This window comes from Vulpes lagopus, chromosome 5 (assembly GCF_018345385.1).
Source record: "Vulpes lagopus strain Blue_001 chromosome 5, ASM1834538v1, whole genome shotgun sequence".
NCBI lineage: Eukaryota > Metazoa > Chordata > Mammalia > Carnivora > Canidae > Vulpes > Vulpes lagopus.
Window position 1 is genome coordinate 9,737,536 of NC_054828.1, and position 21,474 is coordinate 9,759,009.

General features: G+C 49.8%; 1 protein-coding gene across 1 annotated transcript; it reads right to left on the reverse strand.

The window, feature by feature from the left end:
- Positions 1 to 1,253: 1,253 nt before the first annotated feature.
- LOC121490498 (DNA dC->dU-editing enzyme APOBEC-3G-like) lies at positions 1,254 to 13,618 on the reverse strand. Its single transcript, XM_041754232.1, has 8 exons — positions 13,411 to 13,618; positions 12,009 to 12,171; positions 10,376 to 10,658; positions 10,048 to 10,159; positions 3,025 to 3,178; positions 2,122 to 2,389; positions 1,773 to 1,888; positions 1,254 to 1,508 (listed from the first exon to the last, which is right to left on the reverse strand). The coding sequence occupies exons 1-8, from the start codon at positions 13,452 to 13,454 to the stop codon at positions 1,464 to 1,466; spliced, it is 1,185 nt and encodes a 394-aa protein (XP_041610166.1). The 5' UTR covers positions 13,455 to 13,618; the 3' UTR covers positions 1,254 to 1,463.
- Positions 13,619 to 21,474: the final 7,856 nt, after the last annotated feature.

Genomic DNA, 21,474 nt, shown 5'->3' on the forward strand with positions numbered 1-21,474 from the left:
ATTCATTCAGTGTACCTTATGTGATCGTGCTGCTATCGCTTTCTTCTTAAATTTTAGTTTGCCTGGTTTCTTTGTTCATTTCTTTCATTTTCCTTTTTTTTTTAAGATTTTATTTATTTATGCATGGGAGAGACACAGAGAGAGAGAGGCAGAGACACAGGCAGAGGGAGAAGCAGGTTCCCTGTGGGGAGCCCGATGTGGGACTCGATCCCAGGGCCCAGGGATCATGACCTGAGCCGAAGGCAGATGCTCAACCACTAAGCCACCGAGGCTTCCCCATCCCTTTCATTTTCAATCTGTTTCCTTCCTTTTTTTTTTTTTTCAGAGTGCTTCTTGGAAGCAGCATGGAAGAATTTATTCTGTTCATATTTAGTGTTATACATTTGATTTTACTCTTTCATCTTAGGTTGTGTTCATTTTTTTGAGAGTGTGCATATGTGTGAGAGGGGGGGCAGATGGAATGGGGGTGGACAGGAGGGGCAGAAGGAGAGGGAGAGAGAGAATCTCAAGCATGTTCAATGCCCAGTGCACTGCCTGACACAGTATTCGATCTTGCTACCCTGAGATCATGACTTGAGTGGAAATCAGGAGTCTGACACTTAACCCATGAGCCACCCAGGCACCCCTGCTGTGTTCATTATTTATTGTCACCCATTTCTTCTCCTTTCCTTTTCTCCATTCTGGGGGTGGGGTGGGTGTTGGCAGTGGAGGCAGCCAAGCAGAGGCCCTGGGTCAGCGCCTGGCTTCTAGGTGCGGCTTATGCAGGTGGAGCGTGCTGCCACTGGCAGCACCACCTTCATGAAACCAGCTCTATAGCATAGTTGGGGCGGGGGGGCTCCTTCCTGCTTGGAAGCCTCCAAATCTAGCTTTCCCTCTTTCCTAGAGCTTCAAGGAGACTCCCAACATCTTTTTAACAAATCTTTTTTTTTTTTCTTTTCCTGTTTTCATCAGCCGGAGTTGGCTCTTATTACTCCAACTAAGAGCACCCAATAACACTGCTCCAAGTGGTTTTATTTATCCCTCCAGGCAATTCTATGAGCCACTGCGTGCGCCCAACTGTTTCACCTTATTTATTTAGATGGCTAGGAGATACTGGGAAGGAACAGAGGATAGAGGGGAAGACAAAATGATCCAACTATTCCAGACTTGAGAGGGAATTCTCAGATACATTTTTTTTCTTGGTGCAGTAGAATAAAAAGGCCTTTCCTTATACTCATTTTTTTTTAATTGAGGGAAAATCCCGATTTCCCTTTTAGAAAGTAATCCAACTTCTACAGACTTACACATTCTCTTTATTTTCTCAATTATAAAAATATATACCCACTTATAAAAGGAAACAAAAGAATGAAGGAGGAAAGGAGAGGGTTAGATGTGCCTGCAGAGCTCACAACCTGCTCCTCAGAGGCAGCAGTTTATGAACCGCTGAGATGCTTCAGGAATGGGGTTGGGGGGCCCGATGCTCATTAAAGTCTCAAATTCCTGAAGTCATTCTCTAAATTGTTCAGGGGCTGTTGAGAAAGAGAAAAATTAGAAGTGTCACTGGCAGCCAGGGGTGTGGAGTGCAAGCCAAGGAGAGGGGATGAGAAGAGGTGGGGAGGTCTCAAGGGAAACAGAAAACTGACAAGATTCTAAGAAAAGGGAGATAAAGGATCTAAGGATAAGAATCCTAAGAAAAGGGAGCCCTGGGTGGGGTGAGGGGAAGCGTGTAGGCGGGGAGAGAAAGGTATTGGGGACAGTGGGGTCCCGCATCTGCAGCGAGAACAGCTTCTCACCTGGAGGATCCTCTGGAGCCGACGGCCTATGCTTTCACTGTACTGCTTCAGCTTGTACCAGGGCTGGAAAGGCCTGCCCTTGTGGTCCACAAACATCTCCCAGCAGTCCTTAAACTCTGAGATGAAAGAGAGAAGGCAGTCAGGTTCCGGGGGTGCGGGACAGCAGCAAGCCTGCCCTCTGTGGGCCCAGGGACTCCTCCTTCCTTTGCCCTTCCTGGGGGTATCACAGCCTGGGCCTTAGCTGGGCCACCACCCTTCCATCCAGCCACCCCCCTCCCTTCCCCGAGGAGCTCTTCTCTCTTGGAGTTGCAAACCTTCCCATCCCCTGGCAGCTCTGCTGTCTCCCTACCCAGGTAGCTCATGACGGCCAGGGGGATCCCAGATTCCTGCAGGCGCCTCAGCCCCTGCTTATGCTTCTGGCGCCAGTGGAAGTACAGGCGGGAGGCAAAGAGCCTCAGGCTGATGTGGGGGTGATCTTTGACAAACGCAACCAGTTTCTTGGCACAGGTGGGGCAGGGGCTCCATGTGACATAGCAGGTGATTTCGAATTTCTGGGATGGGTCTAGTTGTCGTGACTTTATATCGTCAATAAAGCAAATTTCTGCATGGCGCTTTTCCTAGGGAGGGTCCCAGACGGAGAGAAGAAAGGCTTGGTTACCAGGCAGAGGCCAGAGGTCCCATGCTATGGGCACCACTGGGGAGAAGGGGCTCCGCCCTGTGAACTTGCCTAGGACGGGGAAAGAACCTCCCTCCCTGCATTCTCTCACTCATCCATTAGTTCAGCACCCCAAAGCATCGGCAACTTGGTCAGAATCAGACCAGGTCCCCGAGAGGAGACGTGTTGGCAAACAGACACCCCCACGGCACCGTTCCAGATGCTCTGCAGACCCCGCCTATTGGATATCTGGAGATGTTCGAACATGGGGTTCCCCAGGAGCAGGTCAGAATGAGAGGGAGGCGGGGCAGGGCAGGTGGGAAGGCAGGCAGAAAAGCAGAGGGCAGGTGTATGAGGGAGTTGGTGCAGGTGGAGTTGAGTGTTTGGTCCTTGGAAGACAGCTTAGCTTCTCAGAAGCAGCGACAGAGCTGACGTCTGGAGGACAAGTAACATATTCTCTAAGAGGGGCGGGAAGAGCATTCTGCTGGAGGGACCCGCTTCTGTGGAGGCGCAGAGCTCCCGGGAAGCAGGGCTGAGACTTATGTAAGCCTCGGGATTTCTCCCGCCGGCCTCGTGTCCAGACGGCCCGCGTGGCACCTGATTTTGAAGGCAGACTTTGGCAATGACGGAGCCTTCATGTGGCTTCAGCTGGTAGCACAGGTAGGTCCTCCTCTGGTAGCCTGGCTTTGGGACCCGTTGGTTGCTGAACTGCTGGTAGAATGTTTCTTCTTGTAGTGGATTCATCATGGTTCTGGGCAAGAGGAAGAAAACCAAAGATGCAGAGGGCACCTTCTGGTGTCACCCCAGGCTCTGTCTGAACCCAACTCCTTAAGTACATTTGGGCCCTTGGGGTGAGGAGGGAAAGGACATTCTCCTCTTTCTTTGTCGGCCAGGAGGGCTGGGGCAGGAGAAGGAAAAGGGGGAACTCTCCCACCTGCACACAGCCCCATCGCCAGTCTGGTGGAGCACTCACCACCCCCAGCTCTAGGCCACCGCAGGCAGGATGCCTTGGGTTGGGTGGGGAAAACTAGACGTCATGTGTCCTTTGGCTCACCCATCTTTGTCCTGTGCCCCAAGACCCCTCTGTTCAGGTCCTCACAGGCATCTCAACTCTGACATGTCCCATTCCAGAACCCTTCTCTTTGGGGAGGGAGGGGACTTCTTTTAACTCTGGTACTTCTTTTAACTCTGTGCTCTTTTGCTTAGGTATGGGTATCACAATTTTGTCTGTTCAAAGTGCAGATAGGCTGGTGAACAGGAAAATCTGCTGTCACCAGGGATTGTTGTGACAGACTTTGGCTAAAGGACTCACATAGCTTTTCCACCCCTGGTTGTGATTATACTCTACAGTATAATCTACAGCTTTTTTTTTCAGTTCCAGAGTGACCTGGCTCATGCGGGTATGCGTGCACAGGTTCTTTCTGATAAATGCTGTTGGCTCCGCAAACATACAAGTAGGTGAACAGAACTAGGAACCTTCCTGCCGGCGCCCAGAGAGGGGCATGAAAGCCCCATCTGGGGGCGCCTGGGTCATCCAGTCTGTTCAGCGTCTGCCTTCAGCTCAAGTCATGATCTTGGAGCCCCAGGGTCAAGCCCCATGTCTGGCTCCCTCCTCAGCAGGGAAGTCTGCTTCTCCCTCTATCCCTCATCCTGCTCGTGCTCTTTCTCACTCTGTCTCAAATAAATAAAATCTTTTCAAAACCACAAAAATAAAAAGAAAGCTCCGTCTGGCAAAGCCCCACTGTGTGTAGATATTGCTGACTGAGCAGATGCCAAACAGTCTGAATGAACTGGGGAAGCCTGATGGAGCCCCAGGCCATTCTCCTTCTGGACACTCCACCCAAAGCTGATGTGACCTGGCTGGCCACTGAGTCTGGCTTAGGGGACCACAGACACTTGGAAACCAACACAGGAATCAAGCCAAAGGTGCCATTCCTCAGGGCACAGACTATGGGGTGCAGGTGATTTCCATACCATGCTCCTGCAAGACCAGAAATGCCTTCCCCATATTTCCAGCCAACTCCTCGAAACACCACTGATTCCACCAACAAAAAACCATGTCAGTCATCTGTTATGCTAATTAACAAAGCCACTAATTTCATCAACGGAAACCCATCTCTGATACCCCTTATGCCTTACTAAAACTTCGGGTGCATTTGGATGACTGTCACTGAAAATGCCATCTCTGGATCGTGGCCTTGGATTACCTGCCAGTGACCTCATCCGAAGCTGCTACTCTCAGGGCAACTGGCTGCCCTCAGCCCAAGGATTAGAATGAAAACTTCGATTCATAGCACAACCAAGGGCCCTGCGGCATCCTGATTTTAGCACTGAAGTTCCCACGTTCTGGGAAACTCCCCAGACCCTGGCAAACCCAGACACTCAGGGCTGAAATATTTCAAATTTTAGATAAATGCACTATTTTATTAGCACAAAACTTGAATCGCTAAAATTTAGGCATGACAGAAACAACTCATAAGAAGTATTTAAAGGCAAAAAAAAAAAAAAACCACAAGTATTTAAAGGCGAATTTAATTTTCCACACTTGGTAGTGTCTTCATGGGAAATGATTTATCTTCTTGTCTTGGAGATGGGTTTTCCCTCCACAGAACAGAAATGAGACCATCCACAGAATTAAGTCTGCAGAAAGGCATGCCACCCACAGTTTCAAGATTGCTGGGGAAAAAGCTGGGAGGGAACTCAGAGGATGCTTTGCTTAAAAGGATGGACATTACCCAGGGAATATAGTCTACACAGTCCTCATAGCCACAAAGCGCTTGGGTTCTGCCTCTGCTAACAAAGCCAGCATCACTGATGGGACGTTGCTGAGGTGGTTTGCAGACCTGGACCAGGGAAGCAAGTATGACCACTGACCACAATCTGGATGAAGCCAGACCGTTTGATACCAGAAAGACAAATTAATCAATCTTGAAGTTTACCTAATCTCCGCTCCATCAGAAGAATCCACGACCCTGGACCCCTTATCCTTCATTTTTGCCCTTAAACACCATCAGGGAGTTCCAGCATCAGCTCCCCGCTCTCCTGGGTGGCACCGTATCCATAACTAGTCGGTCTCTTCACCACGGAAACCCAGCGTCGGTTTTTTATTGACTTCCTGAGCGTCAGCCAAATGAACCGTTGTTTGAGGCAGTTATAGAAATTAGAACATTCTTTGCAAAATTGTGCACGTCTTTAAAATAAAACTTACAAATATGCTTTTATAGCCAACCCCAATGTCTCAATCATCCTTGAATCTAAAGTCTATAATAGCCAAGCTTAAACAAGCCACTTGAGGAAGACCCGGTGGCCACACCTATAGGATGTGGCCAGGGAGGCAGAGACCAGCAGCTGGAGGCCAAGGGGGTGGGGGTGGGGGCATGGGGCGATGGGCACCTGCCCAGGCAGTGCCCACAGGCCAGAGGCAGGAGCAGACCCTGCTGACAGGGTGTTAGAGAGGGAGACAAGTCGCACTGGGAGCAGGAAGGAGGCACAGAGCACAGCAAGCAGTGGTACCTGGTCCTCGCAGCCCCATCCCGGGCTCCTTAGCAGGCTCATCCCACCCCAGCCTGGGCCCTGGGCTCTGCAGCCCACTTGCCTCTCCCAAGGCTGTTCTTGGCCTTGGGAAAGCCCTTCATCTGTGAGTGTCCTCCCTTCCCTTCCTGCCAGACAAAACCTGGGGTGAGAGGCCCCTGGTCTGATCTTGCTTCATTTGGCTTCCATCCTGCCTTCTTCCCTCCCGACTTATCTGACCCTGGGAGTCCCTACCCAGCTGCCTCTCCTCAGCGGGCTTGTCCCAGCTCTGCCCTTTGTTGGGCACCAGCCCTTTCTTACCAGTCTTGTTTTCAGAAAGTCCCAATCTGGAGTAACCTCCCAGGCCTCCACGGAAGCCCCACCTCCTTCCTGCTTTGGCCTCAGGGTGGGGAGGGCCCTCAGATGGTGGCACTTCCTCAGGCTCAGCTGCCCTCCCCTCAGATGGAGACAGGCCCCACTGTGTGCCCCAGGGCAGAACCCAAGTTATTGCAAAGAGAAAGAGAAAGTAGGATGCCCCTGGGGGCCTGGGGCAGACTGGCTGCAGAGAGCAGGACCGGGGCTGGCTCCCAGGAGAGGCAGGCTCTCTGAGGAGTGGGGAGCCCTATCCTCATCACCTCTGTGTTGCCCTTAAGAGTCATTCAATATCTGTCATGACTCTGGGAATCTGGAAACTGAGGTCTGTGGGTCAGATCTTCAACTCCAACCTTGGAGAAGGCAAGTGTGCTGAGCAGATCCTGTACTCCATCCTCTACCACAGCCTCTGATAGCTTCAGTAAGGGCCTGTCATGATCCTGACATCTCAGATGAGGTCCCAGCACGGAGAGGCTAAGATACTCTCTGGAGCCACCCAGCAAACAAATGGTGGAGCTGGAATGCCTGCCCAGGGGGTGAGGCCTGGCTTCTCCCACTTCCTCATTATTCTGTGAATAGGAGTTGGGGAGTGGGGCACAAGAGCAGGGGCCTTGTTGCCCCCAGAGGCTTCCCAGGTCAGGAATCAGGGACCTGGACCTGAAGTGTATTTCCTGAAAGCTATCTGCTTGTCTTGTCACATGTCTGCCAAGATCCCCAGATGGAAAAAGAAAGAGCAACTGGAGAACTCAAATCCTAGAGAGTCTTAGAGCAGCCACCTATCACCCCCAGTCCAGACCACATACACACGTGAGTCCCCAGAGAGCTTCTCCCAGTTGGTGGGCACCCCCCCAACCCACATCATTTTGCCCTACAGGCCCTGGGATGCCCTCAAGGGGGTAACAAGAGCATGGGCAAGAGTTGGAGGATCCAAGGGAATGGCGTCCCTTCCACTGCCATCTGTTCTAATGTCCAGAGGCCCCAGCCAATGGAAGAAGATTCCAGAATGAGCTGGGCCCAGGCTCTTCCAAGAGAGTGATCAGATCTGCATATTCAGGTGTTGGTCAAATTGACAGCTAAGGTGCCTCTGGCCTGAGAAGCAGGAAGGGTGGACAGGACGGCTGACACCTTCCACTGGCCTTTCCCTAATGACAGCACTCCCGCTGCTCGGCCTGGGGAATTCCTGCTAGCTGGCTGAGACTCTGGGCTGAGAGCAGGGATGTGCAAGAGCGGGAAGGGGACTGTTGTGGAGGAGAAGTTCCAGAAGCGTCCAGGGATCTCTAGGACTGGCCTTCTGCTTTGTTCTTTCTCCTCTAGAAGGAGGAGATAGTTTGAGCTGACCCCATAGGCCCATTTTGACGACCCAGACAGTCCAGAGGGGTGTCGTCCATGCATGTACCTCTCCACTTGGAGGCTGGGCAGCCACAGCTCTCAGCCCCCAGGCAGCAGTATAGACGGAGGGGGAGGGAAGGGGCAGGTGTCTGAAGCCACCAACAATCCACCCTGGCCAGCCAAGACCAGAGGGAGAAACAGCTGGTCCGGTCTGTATGGGACCCAAGACGTTTTCCACAATGATTTTAGGGATGTGTTCCAAACCGAACACCTGCCCGCTTGCTGTCCCTTCCTCAGCCGCCACCTGCCCAGAAGGCCACCGGCTCAGGATGGTCTCTGGCTCCTTTTCGCCACGCCCTGGGCCAGGCCCCCCGGTGGGGGCCCTGCCATCGGCTTTCCCCCCATTGTGTGCACATGGGGTTCTGTGGTCCAGGAATCACAGGCCCTCTCTGTTTTACCTCTTCTGCTTGCGCTTCCCTGTCTCCCCGACTTGATTCTCAGCCACCTGCCACATTTTATTCTGCTTTTTGGGAAAAGTTCTGATGATCCCGGTCCTCCCATATCCAATCCTACATTAAAAAAAAAAAACCCACCTTATTTACATGTAAACTACATAATTACTGTCTTGCCCATTCCCTGTTGCTATCCCCAGGCTGCAACCTGTCCAGAGCTTCCCCTTTGGCAGCAACGTGGGGAGGGGAATAAGGGACGGGGGAGTGAGAGCAGGTGTGGCGGTGACCTGAAGAGGCAGTGCGAGGGTGAGCCAGGGGCAAGTCAGGCATAACCCAGGAGACAGAGACGCAGAATAAGGATCCCGCTTTTGCCCACTTCTTCAGCTCAAGAAGGCCCTGGTCAATCAGGGGATCTCTAGGACTGGCCTTCTGCTTTGTTTCTTTCTCCTCTAGAAGGAGGAGATAGTTTGAGCTGACCCCATAGGCCCATTTTGACGACCCAGACAGTCCAGAGGGGTGTCGTCCATGCATGTACCTCTCCACTTGGAGGCTGGGCAGCCACAGCTCTCAGCCCCCAGGCAGCAGTATAGACGGAGGGGGAGGGAAGGGGCAGGTGTCTGAAGCCACCAACAATCCACCCTGGCCAGCCAAGACCAGAGGGAGAAACAGCTGGTCCGGTCTGTATGGGACCCAAGACGTTTTCCACAATGATTTTAGGGATGTGTTCCAAACGAACACCCTGCCCGCTTGCTGTCCCTTCCTCAGCCGCCACTGCCCAGAAGGCCACCTGCTCAGGATGGTCTCTGGCTCCCTTTTCGCCACGCCCTGGGCCAGGCCCCCCCCGGAGGGGGCCACTCCATCGGCTTTCCCCCCATTGTGTGCACATGGGTCCATCCATCCATCCATCCATCCATCCATCCATCCATCCATCCATCCATCCATCCATCCATCCATCCATCCATCCATCCATCCATCCATCCATCCATCCATCCATCCATCCATCCATCCATCCATCCATCCATCCATCCATCCATCCATCCATCCATCCATCCATCCATCCATCCATCCATCCATCCATCCATCCATCCATCCATCCATCCATCCATCCATCCATCCATCCATCCATCCATCCATCCATCCATCCATCCATCCATCCATCCATCCATCCATCCATCCATCCATCCATCCATCCATCCATCCATCCATCCATCCATCCATCCATCCATCCATCCATCCATCCATCCATCCATCCATCCATCCATCCATCCATCCATCCATCCATCCATCCATCCATCCATCCATCCATCCATCCATCCATCCATCCATCCATCCATCCATCCATCCATCCATCCATCCATCCATCCATCCATCCATCCATCCATCCATCCATCCATCCATCCATCCATCCATCCATCCATCCATCCATCCATCCATCCATCCATCCATCCATCCATCCATCCATCCATCCATCCATCCATCCATCCATCCATCCATCCATCCATCCATCCATCCATCCATCCATCCATCCATCCATCCATCCATCCATCCATCCATCCATCCATCCATCCATCCATCCATCCATCCATCCATCCATCCATCCATCCATCCATCCATCCATCCATCCATCCATCCATCCATCCATCCATCCATCCATCCATCCATCCATCCATCCATCCATCCATCCATCCATCCATCCATCCATCCATCCATCCATCCATCCATCCATCCATCCATCCATCCATCCATCCATCCATCCATCCATCCATCCATCCATCCATCCATCCATCCATCCATCCATCCATCCATCCATCCATCCATCCATCCATCCATCCATCCATCCATCCATCCATCCATCCATCCATCCATCCATCCATCCATCCATCCATCCAGGGCTGGAGGTGAAGGTGGCTGGAGCCCAGGAGGAGGAGCAACAATAGCGGGGAGAGGAATCCCTCACCCAAGAATTTTGTCAAGCTCTGTGGCCAGGTGATGATAATGTTTTAGTAGATTCCGCCTCTGGAAGGGCATCCCCTGGTGGTCCACGAAGTTTTTCCAACAGTATTTATAATCTGAGGTGAAGACAGAAGAGAGCAGTCAGGTGGGCCCTGGGAGGCCATCTTCTCCTGAATCTCTCATACCCTCCCTACCAGATGCCACCAGTCCTGCCTCAGTTTCCCAGGCTGTCTTCCCACTCACTCTCCCTAGGGACATTCTAGATCCTCCCCTATCCCCACCCTGGTCCTACTCCCTCCCACAGTCCTGTCCCCAGCTCCTTCTGCTCTTACCTTCAAAGCACATGATGTCCATCTGGACCCCTGCATGGCATAGCCTCTGAAGCCCATCCTGGAAATCTAAGTGCCAGAAGTAGTAGAGGCGGGCGGTGAAGATGCTCAACGTCACGTTCCTGTATTCTTGTAGGAACCTAAGTATCTCCTCTGCACAGGTGGGGCAGGGGCTCCAGGATAAGTACCAGGTGACATGGTACTTATGCTTGTAAGGGGACAGATTCAAGTCACGGAACCAAGAAAGGAAGCAGGATTCTGCATGGCAGCGAGTCTGAGGATAGACCTGCGAGAGAGGAGAAGAGAAGGGGATACTCTTGGCTGGCAGAGCAGGGAGTATGGCAGGGCCGGGTGCCATGGGAGGACGGGCGAGGGCGCAGGAGTCCCGGGGCCATGCTGTCCATTGATTTATCCCCCCATTCCATCTCTCCCCACTCTGTCTTTTTTTCACTGAGCCATCCCTTCCCACAGTCCTCAACCATCCATCAGTTCCAACTTCCACTCTCCATCTATCCAACATCTAGTCTCAATCCATCCATCCGTCCATCCATCTGTCCATCCATCCATCCATCCATCCATCCTACAGGCATCCTACTGGCCCCAGGCTAAGCCCTCTGAATCCAGGCTAGTTTCGTGGGTGCTGTCTTCTGGGGAGGGCCACACAGCCATGCTGCCCTGCAGGGAAACCACTAGCCGCACGTGTCTCCAGAGCACTTAATGTGTGGCTTATCTGAATTGAGATGTGGGGCAAGTGTAACATGCACATCTCATTCCAATAGCATAGGAAAAAAGAATGTAGGTAACCTCATGAAGAATTTTTATATTAACTATAACTTTAAATAATCTCTTAGATATATCATCCAATACATTATCAATACTAATTTCACCCTCCCTTTTTTTACCCCATGAACACTGGCTACCAGGAAAAGTTAAGTGACATATGTGACTCCGAGGATGTTTCGATGGGTTAGTACCACTAGTGCATACCCCGACCCAGCCCATATGTCTCTCTCTTGCAAACAGGCTCTGAAAAGTCTGCAATGTCAGGAGAGAGGAGAGGGCAGGCGTGGGGTGGGATATCTCTCAGCAGTGGTGCGTGGTTAGGGGGCAGGGCTGCAGGGGGGTGGCCTGGCTCCAGCAACTGCTGAAGCTGGTCATTGGTGCCATGGCAGCCTTCCAGGGACACCTGGACTGTGGCTGGGAGGAGGCCGGGGGCAGGTGGACGAGGGATGTGGGTTCTCCCCTGAAGGGATCACAGGTCCTGGGCACAGAAGAGTCAGTGGTGTGGCAGGGGGACGACTTGACTGGCAGGCAGGACCATAACCAGGGCCTGGTGTTCTAGTGTCCCATAGGCCTGGACTTTCTAAAGGCACTCTTTCATCAAAGACTGCTGGGGTCAAGCTCCATGACAAGACTTGGAGACAAATACCAGTCAGCTCTCTGAACAAGGTTCATAGGATAATCAAATGCCATGCTGTATCCAGTTCCAGGACTGTCAAGCAAGGAGTTCATGGGCCAACGTCTTGGGACGATGTAGTGGGAAAGAGCATGCATCACTGAGATTTCCCATCTGGCATCTTATTCCATCCTTTTCCACCTTCTCAACTGACGCAGCTCCTGCCTTAACAGGCCTTACCTTGTTTTGAAAGACGCCCGAGTCCCAGTACTCATAGTCATGCCAGGGATACCTCTTTCTTTCCACTTGGAAGCAGAGGTAGCAGAGATTCCGCCCAGAGGCATAGAGGAGGCTTGGAAAGTGGAAGAAGAAGGTTTCAGGATCTATCCTGTCCATTGGGCTTCTAGTGGGGGAAAGACAGGAAACAGAATTCGATGAGTTTTCTTGGGATTGTCCCTGGCTGCTGGCCTCCCTCGGGGCATGGGGACTCCCTGCCCCGGAGCATTGCCTGCTGCTTTTCCAGGGGGGACAAGGATGGGGTGGGGTGGGGGCTTCTTTCAAGGGGCCCCTGCAGGACTGCTCCTTTCAGCACACTCATCCCACAACCTGTTAGAAAAATAGCAAAGAGAAATAGGAACCCTCCCTCCCCAGGGAGCAGCTTTTCTAATACTTCAATTCATTCCTGATTTTTTACCTACACATTCTTTTTTTTAAAAAGTATCAGGTTAATGCATAAATTCAGGGATTCAGGCTACTGTTCTAAGAGCTTTAAATTTCGGAACTCAGAGTCCTCACCAGATCTCTTGGGAGCCACCCCCCACCCTAGAGGAAAGGAAGCCAGGCCAGCTGAAGTGGAGCTGCCTAGCCTAGCCTAGTAAGTGATGGGGCTGCTGTCCCTGTCCCCAGGCGGGCCATTTCCAGCAAGGTCCTCCCATGACTGCCGTGGCCTCAGAGTGCAATCCTAGAAGTGCCTTTTTTTCCTACTTCATTTTAAATATGTGCATTTCTCCTCATCTTGACATCCTTCTCCCATTTGCACTCTGGGGTAGTTACAAACATGAAGAAAGCATGAAGCTCAGTGACCTAGGTTGTGGGTGACATTGAGAACAGGCTGCATCTACCTGTCTGCCCGCGGCTGGGCGAGCCCTGGAACAGGCGAGGTCTTTCTCACCTCTGAAGAAGCTAGCCTCACACCCTGTTTATAATGATTCCAATATCAAAGAGAAAATAGACCAGAATGCTTTAAACTCAAACCACCAACCCCTTTGCCCATCCTCCAGTTCAATTCTGAGTGTTAACAGAGCACAGGAACTTCCGGAAGCCTCCAAGGGTGGCATCACCAGGGCCCAGGCAGGAACCGACATGCCCAACAGACTTTCAGACCCAGAGGCGCTGGCCTGGAGGACCGCAGGGCTGGGTGGAGGTGCACACGGGGCATGTTCGGAGGCAACAGTGGGAGCATCCCCAGAATAGGGCCAGGACCCAGGCAGGAGTGGGCCCTGTGGAGAACTTGGAGGCCAGAGAGGGAGAGAAGGGAAGCCGAGATTCATTCATTGGGACCCAGGGTGGGCCACCAGGAAGGAGGGGCTGCTAGAGGAGGCCCAGCGTGGGGTGGGGAGGGGGACAGAGTGAGCAGCTGTACCTTGGGCGGTGGCCACCGAGGCGCCAGGGCTCCATTCCTCTCATTGGCCTCGCTTTAGGAAAGCCCCCGATCTGAGACCTCCCAGGCCGCCTCCGCGGAGGCCCCACCTCCTTCCTGCTTTGGCCTGGGGTGGGAGGGCCCTCCGCTGGTGGCGCTTCCTCAGGCTCAGCTGCCCTCCCCTCAGATGGAGACAGGCCCCGCTGTGCGACGGCAGGACCCAAGTTATTGCAAAGAGAAAGAGAAAGAGAAAGTAGGATGCCCCCGGGGCCTGGGGCAGACTGGCTGCAGAGAGCAGGACCAGGGCTGGCTCCTGGGAGACGAAGGCTCTCTGAGGAGTGGGGAGCCCTGTCCTCATCACCTCTGTGCTCCCCAGGCGGGCCGAGGGCCTCTCTCCTCATGCCTCTGGAGTGAACAGGGGAGAAGGAGTGCAGATCCTTTGTCAGGCCCCCTACCCCGTGTTTTCTCCTGACTCCACAGCAGATGGGCTTCGGGCTTCGAGTTCCTAATTCTGTGGCTGGTCCTCTGCTGAAGGCCCCCTCCGCCTTCACTTGGCAGAGCAGATAGAGGGACAAATGGAGAAGGAGACGGAGGGAGAAGGAGGGACAGTTTTACTTTCTCTTCATCTTCTTAGAAGGACACAAATCCCCTCATGGGGCCCACCTCATGCTATGGTCTAAACCAAATCACCTTAGAGACCCCCACCACTACCCCAAACCCTATCACACTGGGGGTTAGGGCTTCATTTTTTTTTTAAGATTTTATTTTTTTATTCATGAGAGACAAAGAGAAAGAGAGGCAGAGACACAGGCAGAGGGAGAAGCAGGCTCCACGCAGGGAGCCCGACGTGGGACTCGATCCTGGGGCTCCCGGATCATACCCTGGGCCAAAGGCAGATGCTCAACCACTGAGCCATCCAGGCGTCCCGGGGGTTAGGGCTTCAACATATGAGTTCAGGAGACACAGAAGTCAGCCCATGACACTTGTGACTGACAGGGTTCCTTTCATTGGCTGAGGGACAGGATGACTGACCTCAGCAAGGGTGAGCGCTGCCTCACACAGACAGAGCTGAGTCTCCAGGCTCTGTGGTGGCCTTTCTGGATGGAGGTCAGAGGTTGGAGGTCAGAGGTCATGCTCCTTGCTACCTCCCCGGAGACCCAGAATATTAGTGATGGTAGCTGGGCCAGTGCTGTCCCCAGGGTGGTGGAGATTTCCTGGTGGGAATAAAAGAAGCAAAGATGTGTTGGCTGGGAAGGAGATGCATAGCGAAGGCAAATCAAGGAATTGTCTCTGAAGCTGGTGTCTCAGGTGGAGACTGTAGGGAGTCCTCACCCTCTGCCCTGTGTGTAATCCCGACTAAGGGGTGTTGGGAACTGGCTGCCTTCTCCTGCCTCCCCTACCTGGGCTCTTTGGCTATGCAGTTTCCCTTGGCTGCTTCTTTACCCTTTGTTACAAGGTCCAGCCTTGACAAGGTGCATTTCCAAATCATCATGGAGATAGATCCCCTTGGGCTCTGTCTCAGCTTTGAGAGAGAGAGAGAGAGAGAGAGAGAGAGATGAAGGCCAATGCCCCATCCAGGTGAACTGAGGGTAAAATCAACACGTGGCTCTCTGAGGGTCCCATGAAGAACTTGGCTGCACTTGGCCTGTCTCCCCACCTTCACCCTGGGTGTTTTTCTGCATTTCCAGTCAATCTCTGGTTCCCAGAGACTCAGCTGTTCCCTCAGAGCACTGCCGGCCCTTCTCAGGAGCACTGGTGCCTGCATGAGCCAAGGAAACTTGAATGGAAAGGCAAGACTCTGGAAGGACCCACAAGAGGCACAGGGACGGTGCAGCGGGCTGCTGGTGTCAGGAGCAGAAGCAGAGCCCATGTGTCTGTTTTGATCCACAGCTGGGGAACCCCCAATCCCTGTCTCCTGTCACTGGCTGTGTGGCCTCTAGGTCAAGGTCAGCTCCGAGGGTCGGCTCAGGTGAGGCAGGTCCCTGCTGATCAGTCAGAATCCAGGAGTAGAGAACAGGAGATCCCGTCACGAGTGCAGTGTCGTGTCCACCTGCCCAGCCTTTTTTTGTGTTATGCGAGTTTCACCTCAGTAAATCAAAAAAGAGAGAGCACTGAATAAACCCCAAAATGTCTGAAATTGGCCCTTTTAGATCAACATGAATTTATGGGCAGGCTTTTTCATGTTCCATGACAAATCCTACTATCAATGTGCAGATTAGTTTTGGGAAGCATGGACATCTTCCTGGCACTGAGGGTCTTTATTCATTAACATGGTATATACCTGAATTTATATAAGTCTTCTTTTTCTTTTTTTTTAATTAAGATTTTATTTATTTTTTCATGAGAGACACACAGAGAGAGGCAGAGACACAGGCAGAGGGAGAAAAAGCAGGCTCCCGGAGGGAAGCCTGATGTGGGACTTGATCCCAGGAACCCAGGATCACACCCTGGGCCAAAGGCAGCTACCCAGGCATCCCTCTTTTTATGTTTTTAATGAGTCTTGTACTTTTTCATAAAGGTCTCACACATTTTGCTAGATTCACTTCTTGTAAACTTTTTGGGAGCTATTGTAGCTTTCAACTACCTTTACACTTTTTGTTGCTAGTATCTGGGAACACTATTAATTTTCCTTTTTTTCCCCAAGATTTTATTTATTAATTCATGAGAGACACAGAGAGAGAGAGGGAGAGGCAGAGACACAGGCAGAGAGAGAAGCAGGCTCCACGCAGGGAGCCCGAAGTGGGACTCCATCCCAGGTGTCCAGGATCAGGCCTGGACTGAAGGTGACGCTAAACCGCTGAGCCACTGGGGCTGCCCCACTACTAATTTTCCTAAATTAAAGTTGGATCTACCAACCTCACTGAGAACTTGCTTACTATTTCTTTTAGTTTCTGTTCTTTTGCAACTCCCACAGCTCTTGTCCTTTATTGAGGCTCCTGGGACACTGGCTTGAACAACAGCACTTGAACAATGGCACTCATAAAGGAGACTTTTCTGTCCTTCCATTTTTTTTTCTGTCCTTCCATTTTAAGAGAAATTCTTCTAAGAGGGAAATAGAAAATTTTAAGTCCCATATTCTTTATCTTTTTTTTAATAATCCTTTTGAGTATAGTTGAAATCCTATATTCTTTAAATCTTTCTTAGCTTGATATTTGTTTGCTAACAGTTTAATTATGATTTTTGCATCTATATTTATAAATAAGTATGGCTATAATTTTTCTCACTCATCTTCTTATTTAGTTTTATTATTATTATTTTTTTTATTTTTAAGTAATCTCTCCTACATGGGGCTCAAACCCACAACCCTGAGACCAAGAGTCACATGCTCCACTGACTGAGCCAGCCAGGCACCCTCTTCTTATGTAGTCTTTTTTTTTTCTTCTTCTTCTTATGTAGTTTTGAATCAAGATTATTTTATCTGCCCAAAATCAACTAGGGAGTTTAACTTTTTTTTCTAATTTCTTAGGAAAGTTCAATTCTAATCTTTACATGGTTGATTGAACTTACCATAAAATATCTGGAGCTGGTAATCTGATATTTGTTTATGTGGTCATTTTAAGTAAAAATTTCCTTTCTTTAATGATTTATGGTTAACGCAAGTGTTGCATTTCTTTGGGTATCATTTTTATCATATTTTTTTCTGGAAGTTGTCCATTCAGCCTCATTTTTCAAACTGATTGGTGTGTGTTCATAGTATTCTCTTCAGACTTTCTACAGCTCTATAAAAGACAACCCCAGGGGTCCCTGGCTGCCTCAGTCAGTGGAGCATGTGACTCTTGGTCTCCAGGTTGTGGGTTTGAGCTCTATGTTGAGTATAAATTACTTTAAAATCTTAAACATAAGATGAGGGCCCTTGGATGGCTCAGTTGGCTAAGCATCTGCCTTTGGCTTGGGTCATGATCCCAGGGTCCTGGGATCAAGCTCCACATCAAACTCTCTGCTCAGCAGGAAGCCTGCTTCTCCCTCTCTCTCTGCCCTCCTCCACCCCCTCATGTTCTCTCTCACTCTCTATCTCAAATAAATAAAAATGAAAAATAAAATCTTAAAAAAAGATGATCCCATTTTTTACTCATAATTTTATTTATTTTTGCTTTCTCTCAATTATTTTTTTCAAAGTACTGAAGCCCCCCCACCCCCTTCGTGAGAATACAAGAACCAGGCCTAACCCAGGAACGGCCCACACCCAGCTATATTGAGAACTTAAGCAATGGAAAACAACCTATGGTTTTTCCGAGATAAGGCAAAAAAAAAAACCCTCCCCGCCCTGACGGAAGGTCCCAAAGTATGCATGTATTAACCTTCAAACAGACCAATCATGTAATAACCCGTGTGCTATGCTGATTCTGTGGTTTTCGCTTTTAAAAGGCCCCTGTACCTACTATTCGGGGCTCTTCCACCCTAGTGGGGGAGGGCCCGTTTGCGCAAACGTTCAATAAACTCCTCATGCTGATTGCATCTGCCTGTCTGGGGATCTGAGTCTCTGGGGTGTCCGCCGAGACGTTGGTTCTCTAGGAAAAGTGAGGACCTAACAGTACTAGGTTTTGATTTTGATGCTTTTGTTATTCCCTTTTCACACATACATATATATAAAATCTCCCACATCTTTATCTGTTCATCAATCAGTTGGACACATAAGTTGTTTCCATATCCTGGCTATTGTGAATAATACTGCAATGAACACAGAGGTGCAACTAGCTCTTCAAAATATTGATTTTGTTTCCTTTGGATATTGGTACAAGCACAGTATGAAGGTGCACACATGAGTTGTCTTTCCGAAATGCCAGCCTTATCGAGTCATAAAGCAGGGTTAATCACACTGTAAAGCAGAGTCAGGATTCCAAATTCGATGACATTTCATATGCATTTAACTTGGCTTCATATATGTCACACTAAGCAAAGCACAAAACAAAATCACACAACAAACAAGATACAAGAGTCAAGAAATTAATGAACCACACTCAAAGTCAGTCTGTGGGCACACAGGTGAGATGAGGTTTCCACCCAGTCCAGGTCAGCTCTTGGCACTTGCTGCTTATTATATTCAAGCAGTGGAGGATCTGTATTATGTTCGGAGACAAATTGGGCAGAGCCTCTGGCCTCAGTTGCCCTTTCAATGCAGTCAGATGTAAACGGGTCAGCATCTGGAGAGGCGGACAGTTTGCTGCAGCTCCTCTTGAAGCTCCTTTGGAGTTTAATCAGCCTTGAGCCTTTGCACTTTGGTTCTGCTGGTTATCCGTTCTGGGTATTGCCAGCCTGTGCCATTTAGGGGATATGTGGTCTGACTTGCAACACCCTTGGCTGCTCACATTACCACCTGAATGAATCACTCACTGCTTGACACAAGTGATTTTATCTTGCTCTCTACAGAGCTATCTTGCTCTACACACCCAGAGGTAGAATTGCTGGATCATATGGGATGCATAAGGACTTCTTATGGGACTCTGACTCTATGCCATTTTAGGAGAAGGTTAAGCAATGTCAGTAAGTTGTCATCTTCATGTTTGCTGTGCAGCAGACGTGAAGTTCATAGGACAAGCGTTGTGTGATGAGGTGATAGAGGTAGGGTGTGGGAAACCGAGGATGAACTGGAGCCTACAAGAGTGAGCTGTAGAGCATGTGAGGGTGGGCAAAAATCCATGTCTTGTTCTTGTCCCTGACTTTAGTTCTAGGTGTCCTGTGAGGTCCTGTTAAAGACAAACTTCGAGGCAGCCCCGGTGGCTCAGCAGTTTAGAGCCGCCTTCAGCCCAGGGTATGATCCTGGAGACCCAGGATCAAGTCCCACGTCGGTCTCCCTGCATGGATCCTGCTTCTCCCTCTGCCTCTCTCTCTCTGTGTGTCTCTCATGAATAAATAAATAAAATATTTAAAAACAATAACAACAACAAACTTCAACTTAGGTTTTTTAGTAACTAAATGGAAATGAGACCTCCAAGGCAAGTGAGGGTCCAAGAACAGATTTTATTGCAGGCACTCTCGGCGAGGTTCCACGACTGGGGGGGGGGGGGCGCGGGGGGGGGGAGTGAGTCGGGGAAGTCGTGCCAAGACAAGGTGGTAGGGGGTTTACATAACGTTGTAAGGCAGAACGGTTTCCTATTGGTTGGCTCATATGCAAAGGAAGGATTGCAATCCAACCAGTCAGAGTGACCCTTACTATGCAAAGGAAGGATTGCAATTCGACCAGTCAAAGGTGACTTCCTCCTCTGGGGTTTGAAGGACATTGGGTTCGGTTGGGGAAGTCCAAAGGAGAGGTGTAAGGGTCTGCGTCAAGCTGTCAGCAGGTCATTGGTCCATTGACATCCCAAGTGGAGGTGGTGACAGGAACCTCAGCCATTTTGGGGTATCCGCCATCTTGAGGAGTTTCCCTTCCCGCCTGGCCCCAACACAACTGAGTAAATTTGAAGATCCATTTGGCTTCATTAAATGCTTTATGAATTGGGCAACATTCCACCTAGCAAGTAGAGATGCTCTGAGGCCAGTTTTACCAATGAAGGTTTTCATATGCAGGGGATGGAGCTAGGAACTTGTTAGCAAAACAAAAAAGAGGGCTGTTTCAGAGGTCAGAATGTTTTCTTGTGGTGGAGGGAAGGGAATAGCAGATGTTCTGTTTTTATCAAGCAGATGACCTCACCAGTGCTGGTGAGTTTTGATTACAAAACTTCAGGTTGACTTAAAAAGTCGCATTCTTAGGATTGATTGAACCAGTAATTAAGTCTTGGCTTGCTGTCACGGGAAGCAAATGATTCAATTTGTATTTGTTTTTTCTTTCTTAAGATTCCCTTCACCAAAGAGCTAGCAAACACACCTCACTCAAGGGTGGGAGAAGCTCAAGGAGGATGTGGAGGAGGTTCTTGCAGTTGTGGTTGCACACCAAGGAGGTGAGTCAAATCAGTACCTCAACAGGGGACCATGTTATAAAAGACGGCTTCCTCACAGCTTCCCACTCAAGTGGCCATACTAACATCTCTTGTGGCCCATCCCTATCTAAGACTACTGTAAATGGAATTATTCGGGCAAATGTGGGTCAGCGTGGCCAAATCCTTGTATCAGATCTGCCTCAGGAGGGCAGAATCTTGAGAACTTGTTTGAGATTACATGGTATCTCCAGAATTGACATTTTAACAATATGGAGACTTCTGATCCATGAACATGGTTTATCTCTCCGTTTTTCACATCTCCTTTGCTTTCTCTTAGTAATGTTTTGTAGTTCTCATTATATGGGTCTTAGACACTTTTGCAAGATAATTTTTAGTGCAGTTTTCAGAGACAGATTTCTAGTAATAGGTAATAGCAAATCTTTTCATCATGTTTACTATAAGTCAGGCCCCCTTCATAATATATGTAGATATAAATATAAACAAGTTCATTTAAGCCTCACAACCAAGTAGGTGAAAGTTCCATTATTATCTCCCGTTTTTATGCCTATAATCTGGCTAAAGAATTTGCCAGACATCATAATCCAGTAAATGATACTGGCAGGATTGCAACTCAGGCAACTGGTTCCAAAGTCCTTCCTCCCACCAGTACTCTATACTATTGGGTAATAGCTGCTGGTGTTCACACAATAGAACAGAAAATCAAGATTGGTGCTCTGAGAATGTGAGATTTTAATGTATATTGAGATTCATTGAACTCATTCCTTGAACTAATTTTATGACACAACGAGATCTCTCTCCCTCAATTGTTGTGGTGGGAGGGAGGGACATTTTCATCTCTATCTTATGTTATTCAGTATTTATAAAGATTTGCAGATTTTTTAGAGTGAGGCTATGAAACATCATTAGTTAGCAGGAAAGCTGATAGAAGACTGGTAGAGTCAAATCTTAGAAAAATAAAGAGGGGTAAAAAGGTGGACAAGATTTCCCTTGGAAAGAGTCTAAAGTAAAGACCTCACAGTCGTGAGTGCCCATGAGAGCAGGGTTGATAAAGGAAGAACAGTGTGCTCCCTAGATGGAATACCCTGCAGCCAGGAGAACCAAAGATCCACAACAACTACAAGGAACAGGACAGCTGGATGGGATGGGCAGGAGGATTGGGAAAAGAGATTTTCTCTTTCCTTCTACAAGAATA

Coding starts and splice junctions, on each gene's coding strand:
- LOC121490498 (XM_041754232.1), bottom strand. CDS start 13,454: ATGAGAGGAATGGAGCCCTGGCGCCTCGGTGGCCACCGCCCAAG. Junction 10,160..10,375: donor GGACATCATGTGCTTTGAAG/GTAAGAGCAGAA, acceptor TCTTCACCTCAG/ATTATAAATACTGTTGGAAA. Junction 1,509..1,772: donor GGCTCCAGAGGATCCTCCAG/GTGAGAAGCTGT, acceptor CTTTCTCAACAG/CCCCTGAACAATTTAGAGAA.